Source organism: Ananas comosus, linkage group 17 (genome assembly GCF_001540865.1).
Source record: "Ananas comosus cultivar F153 linkage group 17, ASM154086v1, whole genome shotgun sequence".
In the NCBI taxonomy this organism is placed as follows: Eukaryota; Viridiplantae; Streptophyta; class Magnoliopsida; order Poales; family Bromeliaceae; genus Ananas; species Ananas comosus.
Window position 1 is genome coordinate 5,078,599 of NC_033637.1, and position 11,963 is coordinate 5,090,561.

Below are 11,963 nucleotides of genomic sequence, written 5' to 3' on the forward strand. Positions count from 1 at the left end.
TGAGTCAAGTCACCGCCTAAAACGCTACAGTCGGGTTAAGAGTTTTAACCATATTATATCTTATATATAGGATTACTTGGGGTCTCGCATTCTCCTTCTTCTTTAAGCACTGACGTGCTCATTATGCTTAAACTAATAAGTACCAGACGATGTAAGACTCGTTTCGCTAGCCTAAATCTATCTTATTGTTAGCCGCACTCCACTCACAATAGACATCGGCATGAGAGCCTAGCTCTCCCTATTGTATAACCTGGCTCAGCCGAGACTCATTTCACACTTTCGGCTTGTAAGTGGCTCTGATACTAGCTGTGACGCCCTAAGTTCCTAGGGGGTCACCCATCCTAGGACTACTCCTGTCCTAACCCGGCTTAAGTATTTTGGGCGGCGGGTAAATTCGAAAGGTTAAGAGAGTTAAACATGCTGGACGGGAGTCGTCCTAGGATGGGTGACCCCTTGGGAAGTTAGGGCATCACAAATTAAATTTTAAAAATTTTAGAAATAGTACTATTTCTAAATATGTTGAATTTAAATATTAAATATATTTAAATTTAAATTAGAGAAATTTTGTATTACTATTTTAAAAAAATTAATATTGGTAAATATTTAAAATTCAACATATTTAATATGTTTAAAAAATTTTAAATTCCTCTAGTATAGACATTAATTTTATATCACTAATTTAAAAAAAATTGAATGTAGGTAAAAACATAGTTAATATGTTTAAAAAATTTTAAGAATTTTCTAATTTAGACATTAATTTTGCTTCACTATTTAAAAAGGTTTTCAATGTTGATAAATATTTAAATTCAGCATATTTAATATGTTTAAGAAATGTTTGAATTCCTCTAGTTTAGATATTAATTTTGTATCACTAATTAAAAAAAGTAAATATGGGTAAATATTTAAATTCAACATATTTATATGTTTAAAAATTTAGAAATTTTCTAATTTAGACATTGATTCTGTATCACTATTTAAAAAAATTTGAATGTAGGTAATGGATTAGGAATATATAGTATAATTTAAATTTATTCTTAGAATAGAATTGTACAGGCTAAATTAATTCAAATTTTAATAGTAAAATTAATTTTTTAAAATAATGAGATCGTGTATTATAATTTAAAATATAAGCTGAAAATAAATTTAAAGTTTAGAAACTAAAAATAATTTGAAAGTTTTCTTATATGAAACAACGAAATATCTATGCACGGACAGGAAAGATAGAAAAAGAAAAAAGAAACAAAGCGAGAAGAGAGATTTTGATAGTATAGTGATAGTAAAATTATTTAATTACCCACGTATTAAAAGACCAAATATTTTTTTTAAGATACGTGATAATCGGTACCTCTCTTAAAATGACCTATTATTGCATATCACAACTTCAAAAAAATTAAATTTAAGCCGTAAAATATGAATGAATGAACGGTATCAAAAAAAATAACAAGTATAGAACGTACCATTACTCTAATTTAGAATCCCTAAAATCTATCAGTAAAGTGTGGGAGTCTTTTTTTTGTTTTTTTTTTTTTTGCGCATCCAATCGAAATTGAATTATCTAATATCTTTTAGTTTTGTATTATCTTACCTATTATGGTTCCGAAAAGCAATGTAAATTAAGTATTGTTCAAATAGAGCTAATCAAGAGACCTATGAAGCACATATACTTTAAATTTCATGCCGTACCCGTATCGGATACGTCTTGGATATCGATACGCGCCCGATATGTGTCCGATACGGGAATGAAGTATTCGATATTTTTAAAAAATAAAAAAATATCGGATACGGTTCGGATACGTGAGGGATGCGGGGTGATACGGGGGGATAAGGTCAGATTCTTTTTTGGTGTAAAATAATCGAAACTTAAAATTTTTTTAAAAGCTCACATCCAAACCTATTGGAAAGAAGGAAAAGTGTGAGAAAAACACCAATCTCTATTCAATTTGTCATTTCATCTATCTTTTTATTCTTGAATGGTAGAAGGCGCTCCCTCTCATTCTATCTTCACACAGTATTTACTCACTTTCTTTTAATTTGTCAACCTAACATTAAGCAACAAAGGTTATAGAAAATATAATTTTTTTTCCTTCTCTATTAAATTGTTAGCATATTTTTTTATTACTATTTTAATAATATAACTAACAAAACATACATAAATATTGAATGGTTAATTATCTAGTTTGTGCGACTACATATCTATTATTATCATTTGATCAAGTTGGATGATAGTTGTTTGATACTTTTTAAATTATTATTTTATATGATTGATTATCTGTTTTTATGAACATATATAGAACAATTATACAAATTAATGTATATTAGAATATATTCCTTAATATAATCTAGGTATTCTGATTGTTCTCAATATATCATTACATATAATCAACATATACTTAAATATATTTAAAATAATATTTTATTCAAGTATATTCCACGTATCGTATTCTAGAAGTTTTAAAAATTACCGTATCACCGTATTCGTATCGTGTCGTATCCGTATTCCTATTTCCGTATCTGTGCAACATAGCAAGAGACGTTTGTAAATGCATAACCACACCCATGAGGCTTCAAATATATTTAAGTTACAAATTCTAACCAATTTTGTTATCGAATGTCTGATATCTACTATCCATATGTAGATAAGTGCTTTTTCATGTGCAAATTAGGGGAAATATATGTCTCCGAAGAGCAATACAGTAGCTAGGAAATTCGAGTGTACTCAAGGCCAACTTAATTACAAATAAATTAATTATCGTTTTCTAACAGTTTAAGTTTTTAAGTAGAATACTAATCAAGTGAACAGAACACATCACATTGTACTACTTATTTGCATGGCTCCACTTAAGCAGTTCCAAAAATAGATGCATCTTATAGATAATCACTTTAGTGTTTGATTAAGACAATGTTAGCCCTCTCCAAAACATATCTTGCAATAAAAGCTACAATTATAGAATGCTAGGGCCTAGATAGAGACTTCAAACATAGACAATGGCCCTACTTGTTGTATACACCTTAATTTATTGAGCTTTTTTGGCCTCAGAATAGAGGTACTGGAGAAGGATTGTAATTTAGGTAGCAAACAAAAGACTACAAAACACGAAAGACTACAAAGCAGGATGTCAGGTACTAGACAACAAGATATCACCCACATGCATGGTATAGGGTGGCCAATAACCTAGAAGTTTCCCATTGTTTACTGGTGCTGTGCAATCTCGTGTGCAGAATTTTTTTATACACGAAACATTAAAAATCACTCCCAACTTAGGCTCCAAGTGAGAAAAGCTATTTTTAATGAAAATATATGGCTCTTCCTATATATGTATCACAGATACTACATAAATCTCACATGTCTGTATGGGTCGCCCATGTATTCTTGTTGGACTCGTATCCGACGCAGATATGTTATGGACGAGCAATCGCCGTAAATTTATATATATTTTTTATTTTATTTTATTATGCATATATAATATAAGATAATAAATATTTTGAATTTTTAATGAACACATGTAAATTTTTTTGGACAATATAAATAAGAGATAATTTCTAATATATTCTTCAAAGTTTCTGAAATATCTTATATACATCTACCTTTTTTTGTTTTAAATATATTCCTTGTATATTTCTCTATTATTAAAAAATAATCCCGCTATTAATACCTATTAATCATCTTAGATTAAATCCGAGTTAAATTTTTATAGTGTGGATCATAAGCGCTAACCAACTATACCAAAAGCACGTGCTGATAGGAAGGGCGCACCATCCATTGTACTTAAGGACTCAACAACAGCGCACGAGTTTCGACCTGACTCAACCTATATATCTAAATTTTGGATCTATTGTTAGACCTCTTGCAGTTAGGTCTCTTGTGGACCGCATCTCCACTCAACTTATTAAACTCATCCAACTCAACTAATTAGTTTTCTAGGTCTATTGTCACGGGGCATAAAGTTGGACCTATTTAGCCGAATAATAAATTGCCGACAAAAAGAAGTCAAAATATCACTTTTGTCCGTAATTTATAGGTAAATAAGAAAAACCAGTAACGAAGAAGAATATATATCTGAAAAGGCAAAAACCAAAATATTTCATTTGCCCCTAATTTAATAGCAAATAAGAAAAGCTGGTGATGATACAATTGCGTATTTGAAAAGAAAAAATAGTAATTTTACAGAGATAACGACTGTTTCTGTCAGTTCAGTAATAAAATTTAACTCCACAGGTACATTTGAAATAATTTGGAGCCTTAAAAGGATTTTTTTTTTTATTAACCTTCTAAGATGGATAAATAAAAAGGTCGAAAATTTTTCAAAAATATATAAGTAATTGCTCTATAAATAAATTATATATGATAGAGAATTTCTCTTCTTAAAATATATGAAATATCAATGAAAATTTTATTATTTTTTATTCGTATAAAAAATATAAGTAACACAATATTTTAGAAAAGTTAATATTGCAAACATAATAATAATAATAATAATAATAATAATAACAATAATAATATTTTATTAGTAATGTTCATATCGTATTCATATTCTATTTTTAGAAATTATCTAGTCGTCGTATTCCGTGTTCGTGTCTGTAATACTAGGCCCTTCTCATAAGCTTTTTTTCTTCCTTTTCTTCTCCTTTCTCGAAATAGCTCAGAGGCTTTCTAAATTTTTTTTATTTTACTACATGCCCTTAGAACATTTGTCAGATTTTTTACAGAATATTTTGCCAAATTACAAAACAATATTCCATTGGATTACATAACATTCTCTAACATTGTCATAAATATTGCTAATTAAGGCCAAGCAGTAAATAGTTTCATCTACCTATTTGGAAAAAATACTATCAAGACTCATCTTCTACAATCAACAAATCTTAACTTCAGATATTAATTTTAAAATATGCCGCAGGCGACAACAATTAGTTCAAGTTTATCCCTAGTCTCATTTAATTACAATGATGCAGATCAGACTTGAACCAATGTCGATCAAGTTAAACCGATTTAGTTCATCATTTTTTTTTTAACTTGGATTAGATTAGTTGAGAATATCTTTTAATTAGTTAATTAAATGAGAATTTTTAGCTATCCACTTATATGGTTTTAGCTTTATTTATTTTTAAATTTTTATTTTTTAGTTAATCTTTAGATAAAATTGTTTTAATTAATTATTTAATATAAAATTAAATTATAAATTGGTTATGCGCATCTAAAGTTAAGAATAATATAAATAAGTTATAAATTGTGTGAGAGAATTATTAATAATCTAATAAAAGATGCTTCGGAGTTTTGATACGCGAGCAATTTTTTTTTTTCTTTCGTGAATGCGTCGTCCTAAAGTGAGTTCAGTCTCGAAATAAATTCTGTGTTATTTTTACTCTTTTTTTATTTTTTAAAATTTTTTTAATTTTTGAAGTATGTTTTTTAATTATGGAGCTTACTCGATGTCCAGTTCTGTGTACATGTCCAATCAAAGATTCCTCAAATTCTTATCTGGATGGAAATTGATTTGTTGGTATTTGAAAAAGTTTCTACCAAGATCCGCATTGTAGTGTGTGTTTTATTATTATTTTTTTTAGCTTTTTTATATATATATTTGAGTGATTTTGAAAGTTAAATGGCACTCTACGTAGACTTAATGAAATCTTTCATCCGTAAGAAAAAAAAGGGGTAATGTTGTCATTAGAAACAAAATACTTTTACTCAAATTAAATCTAAAATTTTATTCTAATTAATTATAACTAACTAAAAAAATATCTTAAAATCATTATTATCGAAAGAATCTGCAATTCTACCACATCACCTTCAAGCCACATGCTTCCACTTCCTAACTTGAAATTTTATTTTATTTTATTTCTTTTATCTCTTCCCTAGCCCTTTCTTTTCTTAAACACTGACCATATACCCGCGCTTTACCACGGGTACGATAGGTATGTTCTTAATTATATTTATAAAATATAGTATATATTTCTATTAAATATATATATTAAATATATATTTGTATCAACATTTAATTTCAAAATATAAAATTTTGTTACGTATTGTTTCTAGTTATTTGATAGTTCCTGTTTAGATTCCTAGGGTTCCGTAATTTTTCAAAAATTTTCTTAAGCAAAAAAAAAAAAATGTAATATACTTATTTTTAGGCCAGTTTGTCCAAAAAATATATATTCTCTTTTTGTATTTTTTTAATTCTTATTGTTCCCACTTTATTCAGATCATTTTTGTCGATCCATGCAAACAATATCAAAAATTAAAAATATTATAATTAAAAATAAATAGTGATTACTTAATTCGTAGGTTTTCAATTGACAGACTTTATAAATTTTTTAAAATTTACGAACATATATTTAATTTTGTAAGAAATTTCTAAATTTAGCACAATTAAGCACCAATGCGAAGAAATTAGATATAATTTATTTTAAAATTCGGACTTACAATAGATAGATAACAAAAAATAAAGGAGTACTCTAGTTCGTTTAATAGTTAGTTAAGCAATGAAGCAAACCAATTTAGAAAAATAGCGCTCAAAATTTTACATAATTTAGGATTTAAAATTTTAAATTTAGGAGTTGAAAATTTGAAAATAAATTAAAATTTCGATATCCAAAATTTAAAATTTTATAATATAAAATTTTAAAAACGTGTTATCCTCCAAACCATTCCTTAAAATGGATAGAAGTAGACCAGATCAATGGGGAGAGAGAAAAAAAAAAATCAAAAATTTTCCTGTGAAATAATATATATATATATTTTTTAATATCCTGTAAATTAAAATGCATCATTTTAGTACCCTACAACTTCGTTTTTCCGATCTATAAAATACCTGGCATTGATTTATGAAAAATTCACTTTAATACCATATGTTTAGTATTTTATAATTTTAACTCGAAAAAAATAACAAAAAAAAAACTCAGAATACTAAAATAATATACTTTAAATTATAAGGTATTCAAATAAAAAAATGCACCCATAAGAATGATATTTAAACTGTTTCCAAAAAAAAGGCCTAAAAAACTATACCGCAAACAAAGTCAATCGCTTCATCCATTCATGTACATGAAAGAAACGTACACAACCAAATTAAGATTACACACCACACAACACAAACCTGCTCCTTTGACGCGAATTCAAACTCAACTCAGCTCCAACGTTTACTCTGTTTTCTTGGAGTGGTCGGGCTTGCTCGCCGGGGCGTGATCTTTGCCGGTCCTTCCGGCGTCCTCCGTGGAGGCCCTGACGTTATCTTTGGCCGCCTGCTTGTCCTCGGCGGCCTTGGCGACGGTCTCGGCCCCGTCCCGCTGCTTGAAGTACATCTCGAAAGCCCGCGGCAGGAACTGCGGGATCAAGAACACGAGCAGGTTGACGGAGAAGTAGACCAAGTTGGCCACCGCAAGTGACCTCCCGAACCACATCCACCCAACATCCTTCACCGGTAACACACAAATAACACGAAAAATATGTTAGTATTTTGATTTTAAAACAAGTGATTTAAAACTTCTTCAAAAGCCCATATGTATTAAAACTTAAATTTGATCTTTGGACTTTGTGGGCAGCCCACTGTCAATGGGCCTTGCCTGGGAGCCCAAGCTTTGGTCTCTTTTCATGTGGTGTTTAGTCCCACATTGGAAAGAGACCCTCACTTGCTTTGGTTTATATACTTCTTTATTCTCATTGTTATTACTTGGGAAGTGATGAGAGTGGAACTCTCGTCTAAATACACGCACGCGCGCACGAGCCGAGCCGGGCCGGGCGGCGGCGCGCGTGAACCCGGTTCACTTTATTTTTGTTACACTTTTCATTTTATTATTTTATTTTTGACTTTACCTGGATTAGGTCCAGATTTGGTCCAGTCGAAGGGTCGCACCTCGGGACTCAACCAGCCCCAACGGTCTACCTCGGGAAGGTGGTCTTCCCGTTGGAACCCTTCTTTTACTCTCCTATTTACTAGGGTGAGCGGCTGGGTTAGGTGAGTAATGAAATACAGAAACCCTAACCCGAGCCTCTTCCCTTCTCTCTCTTCTCCTTCTTCTTCACTGTTTTGCTGGATCTCTGAAAGCTGTGACGGTTCGTTCTTGCACCACCCTGAAGCCGTGCCGACGGGGTGGACGAAGGTCGTTGTATCGCTAGGAGTGATTGCCGGCGCCTCGTACGTGGAGGGGCAATCTTGCTTCTAGGACAGTGCAATCGCACGCCTCGACTCACAGGCTCCATCTAATCCTTTATTCTCTATAGCTTTTATTCATTGCGTTCTTAATCAACGTTTCTAAAAACAGTGGATAAATTGTTTTCAAACAAAACTGTTTATACAAATATTTGACTAAAGATTTCAAAAGAGAACTAATTTTTCCAACAAAATAAACATTAATTTCGCTGCTCATCAGTTGTTTAATATATATAAATGGCTCGGATATATTTCGTAACTCATTTTTCACTCTACTTATTTTTTATGACATTGTACTACTCTATTTAAAGTACTATACTTCGTTTTAAAATTAAAAATTTTAAAATAATTTCGCTCACCATAAAAAAAAATTAGTGCTTGTACAAAGTGCGCCAAATATTTCACTTTTTCATAAAAAAAAATAGGCTAAATTGTAAAAAATTTTCTGTCAAAATTCGATTTTTCACTTTTTCTTTCTATCATTTAAAAACCTACACTTTGCCCCCTTATAAAATAAAAAATGTTCATAAACGGTACGGTGTGAATTGTGATGACAAAATGATAATTTTATCCCTTACCATCTTCACAGAAAAAAAAACTGAGAATATTTGTGGCATAAAAAAATATATAATAATATTTTATAAGTAAAATCTTAACGGATTACTAACGGTAGGAGACGAAATGAACATTTTTATTTTACAAAGAAGCAAAATATAATTTTTAAATGATAGAAAGAAAAAGTAAAAAATCGGATATTGACCGAAAAATTTTATATATAATTTTGCCAAGAAAATATGTGCTTGTGCTTCTTGCGTGCCATCTTTGTGTTGTAAGTTATGTTTCCATTAAAAACTATAAAACATTTTAAAATTTTTTATACTATACAATTATGATCGCAATCGCTATTGGCCTTATACTATAATTTAGATTTGGACGACTGACAATATTCTATTCATTTATCGTCCTTTTCTTTTTATTTTATTTTAAACTCACGTTTGGGACTGTTGCCTTACATCAAACATACTATTCAATACGTTTATCATAAAAAAAAAAAAAAAAAAAATCTCAAGTTTGATGGATATGAGTAAGAACGAAATAAAACACTAAATAAAAATTTAATAAACAAAATAAAACTCTGACTAAATTTAAAGGACACTCTGATTTTCCTTTGGAAACCCAGAATTTTTATCTTATCATTTTTTTAATACTATTTTTTTTTAGTTCAAAATCTATGATCAGGATGCATGGTAAGGTTTACACCTTTCTTTTTTTTAGATTTGCAAATAATATTTCCTTCATAAAATTGTTTTAAATTTTAATAGTAAAAACATTGATACAATTAGTAAAAAATAATTATATTTAGATAAGCGGAGTGTAAAGTTTAATTTGTCCCTAACCCAAAGGTGTTCAGTTAGCATTACTTTTCCTTTTCTTTTTTAATCGAGGTAATTAACAACACGAGGACAGGCGTGCTCCATGCTTATCCAAAATTAAATAAAAAATAAAAAATATTATTTTTAGTACTATATTATTAAAAAAAAAAGACTCAATTGTAGAGCATGAAAAAAGACTAAATTATATTTAGATAAATAGTGTAAATTTTATCCCTAATCCAATACCACCTAGTACTATATTATTAAATAACCAAACGGCTACTTAAAGAGTAATGTTACCCATAGATCGACTCCCAAAAAGAAAGAGCAACCTTATATATGTACACCTCATTTTAGGGTCTACATTTTACATATTAGGAATCCGATTTATTTTTATTTTTATTTTTTCTTCTCTTCCACTTTCTCTCCCCCTCTTTCTCATATGTTGAAAGAAGAAGGAGAGAATAAAAAGAGCATTTAAATTAAATTAAACTCATCAATCTATTTTTTTTTTTTTTTTTAAGAGAGAGATAGATAGCACGCTATCTGCTTCGTTTATTTCATTTAGAAATAAACTTAGTTGAAAATGTGAATTAACTAGGATTTGAACTTGGATCTCGAATATCAACTATTAAATTCTTTGCCACTTGCTCCAGGGACGGTCGGTAAACTCATCAATCTATCTAAAAGGTAAAAGGTGTAAGATATACACCTTAATATAAAGTATTTTTTTTTATTAAAAGTAAAACTAGGTGCTTGCACCCGTGGATTGGATGTTAACCACGAGTCACGTTGTCGGATGGATGAGGTATTAAATATACATCTTAAATGAGTTGTCGGATGGATGAGATATTAAATATATATACATCTTAAATGGGGCGTACACGTACACGTAGCATTGCTCTAACATAATTTATAAATAAATAAACAATCACCTGACCAACAAATCATAATGCCTTTTTTTTTTTTAAATTATTTATCCATCGTATCATAATTTATTTATTTATAAACAACTCTATTTTTATGATAGTTTCGATTGCGGGACGTATTTTGGTGTCGTCGGTGCTACACAGAAGACAAGGTTGTTACCTGAAGGTTGGCGGTGGCGGTGGCGGTGGCGGGGAGGGCCTTGTTGATCCAGACGTCGTGGACCCAGTCGATGACGACGAAGACCCTCCGGACGGTGTAGAGCATGGGCACGAGCGCCCGCACCGGCGGCGAGAAGATCCCCAGCCCGCCGACCACGTTCTCCGTGAGTATCTGGCACGACAGCAGGAACAGGTGCGGCGTCGCCGACCGCACCGCGTGGTCGTCCCCGCGCGCGAACCCCCCCAGCACGTACGCCAGCGGCAGGAACAGCCCCACCGTCGTCCCCACCACCACGTACCCCCGGAACCACCCCCGCCCCCGGAATATCTCCTCATCCCCCGCCGACTCCGCCGACCCCGCCCCCCGGTGCGCCGGGAACGCCAGCCGCGACAGCACGGCCACGTACAGCGTCGCCAAGGCCGGGAACAGGAGGTCGATGAGCGGCACCAGCCCGCTCGCCGAGAACACCATGATGAACGCCACCAGCTGCAGCTCGATCACCCGCAGCGACCCCATCACGCCGCCCATCACCGCCTGCTGCTGCTGCTGCTGCTGCTGTGGCCTTTTCCCCGGCCCCGACGACGCCGCAGCTGCAGGCGGTTCCGGATGCGACCGCGGGGCCACCGCCAGTGACAGGCCCGACATTATTCCTATCACAGTAGTAGTAGTAGTAATAATAATAACAATAATCAGAATAATTGGTTTGAATCTTTATCGTAGCAAAACTCAAAAAGAGTCAGAACAGAAAGAACCCGAAAAATAGAAGGAGAAGACGGGTTAACTGTTGTTAATGTATATATATATATTTGGATGGTAAAGGAGAGTGTGGATATAGTTTTTAATTTTGGTAGGTTGTGACCTGTGTCTAGGGGTGTTTTTTTTTTAAATTAATTAATTAATTGGGAGGAGGGCCACGTGGCGGTGGGAGGTACGCGGGAGTGACACTTGGAGGGGCACGTGGAGATTGAAGAGCGTGCGTAGGATATGGCGGTGCGGCGTATTTGGTTACTCAGCTTGGAGACCGCTTCAGTTGGTGTAAAGCTTAATTATTATTATTATTATTATTATTATTATTATTGTGGAAAACTTTAAAAAATTTTATGTAGTTTCGCATTTTTTTATTTTACTACCCTGTGATTTCAAGTGTATTAAGTTAGTATTTTATGATTTTAATTTTTTTTTTATTATCTATTTCGGAGTATATAATTTAACGAAATATTAAACTACAGAATACTAAAGTATGAAAGTGCGAAATTACAGGATACTAACTTGATACACTTAAAACCACAGGTTAATAAAATGAGAAAGTTCGAAACCACCGGAGGGGTTTTTGAAGTTTCACCTTATTATT

General features: G+C 32.1%; 1 protein-coding gene across 1 annotated transcript; it reads right to left on the reverse strand.

Annotated features, from left to right (window-relative positions):
* LOC109722848 lies at positions 6,971 to 11,617 on the reverse strand. Its single transcript, XM_020251010.1, has 2 exons — positions 10,613 to 11,617; positions 6,971 to 7,413 (listed from the first exon to the last, which is right to left on the reverse strand). The coding sequence occupies exons 1-2, from the start codon at positions 11,255 to 11,257 to the stop codon at positions 7,141 to 7,143; spliced, it is 918 nt and encodes a 305-aa protein (XP_020106599.1). The 5' UTR covers positions 11,258 to 11,617; the 3' UTR covers positions 6,971 to 7,140.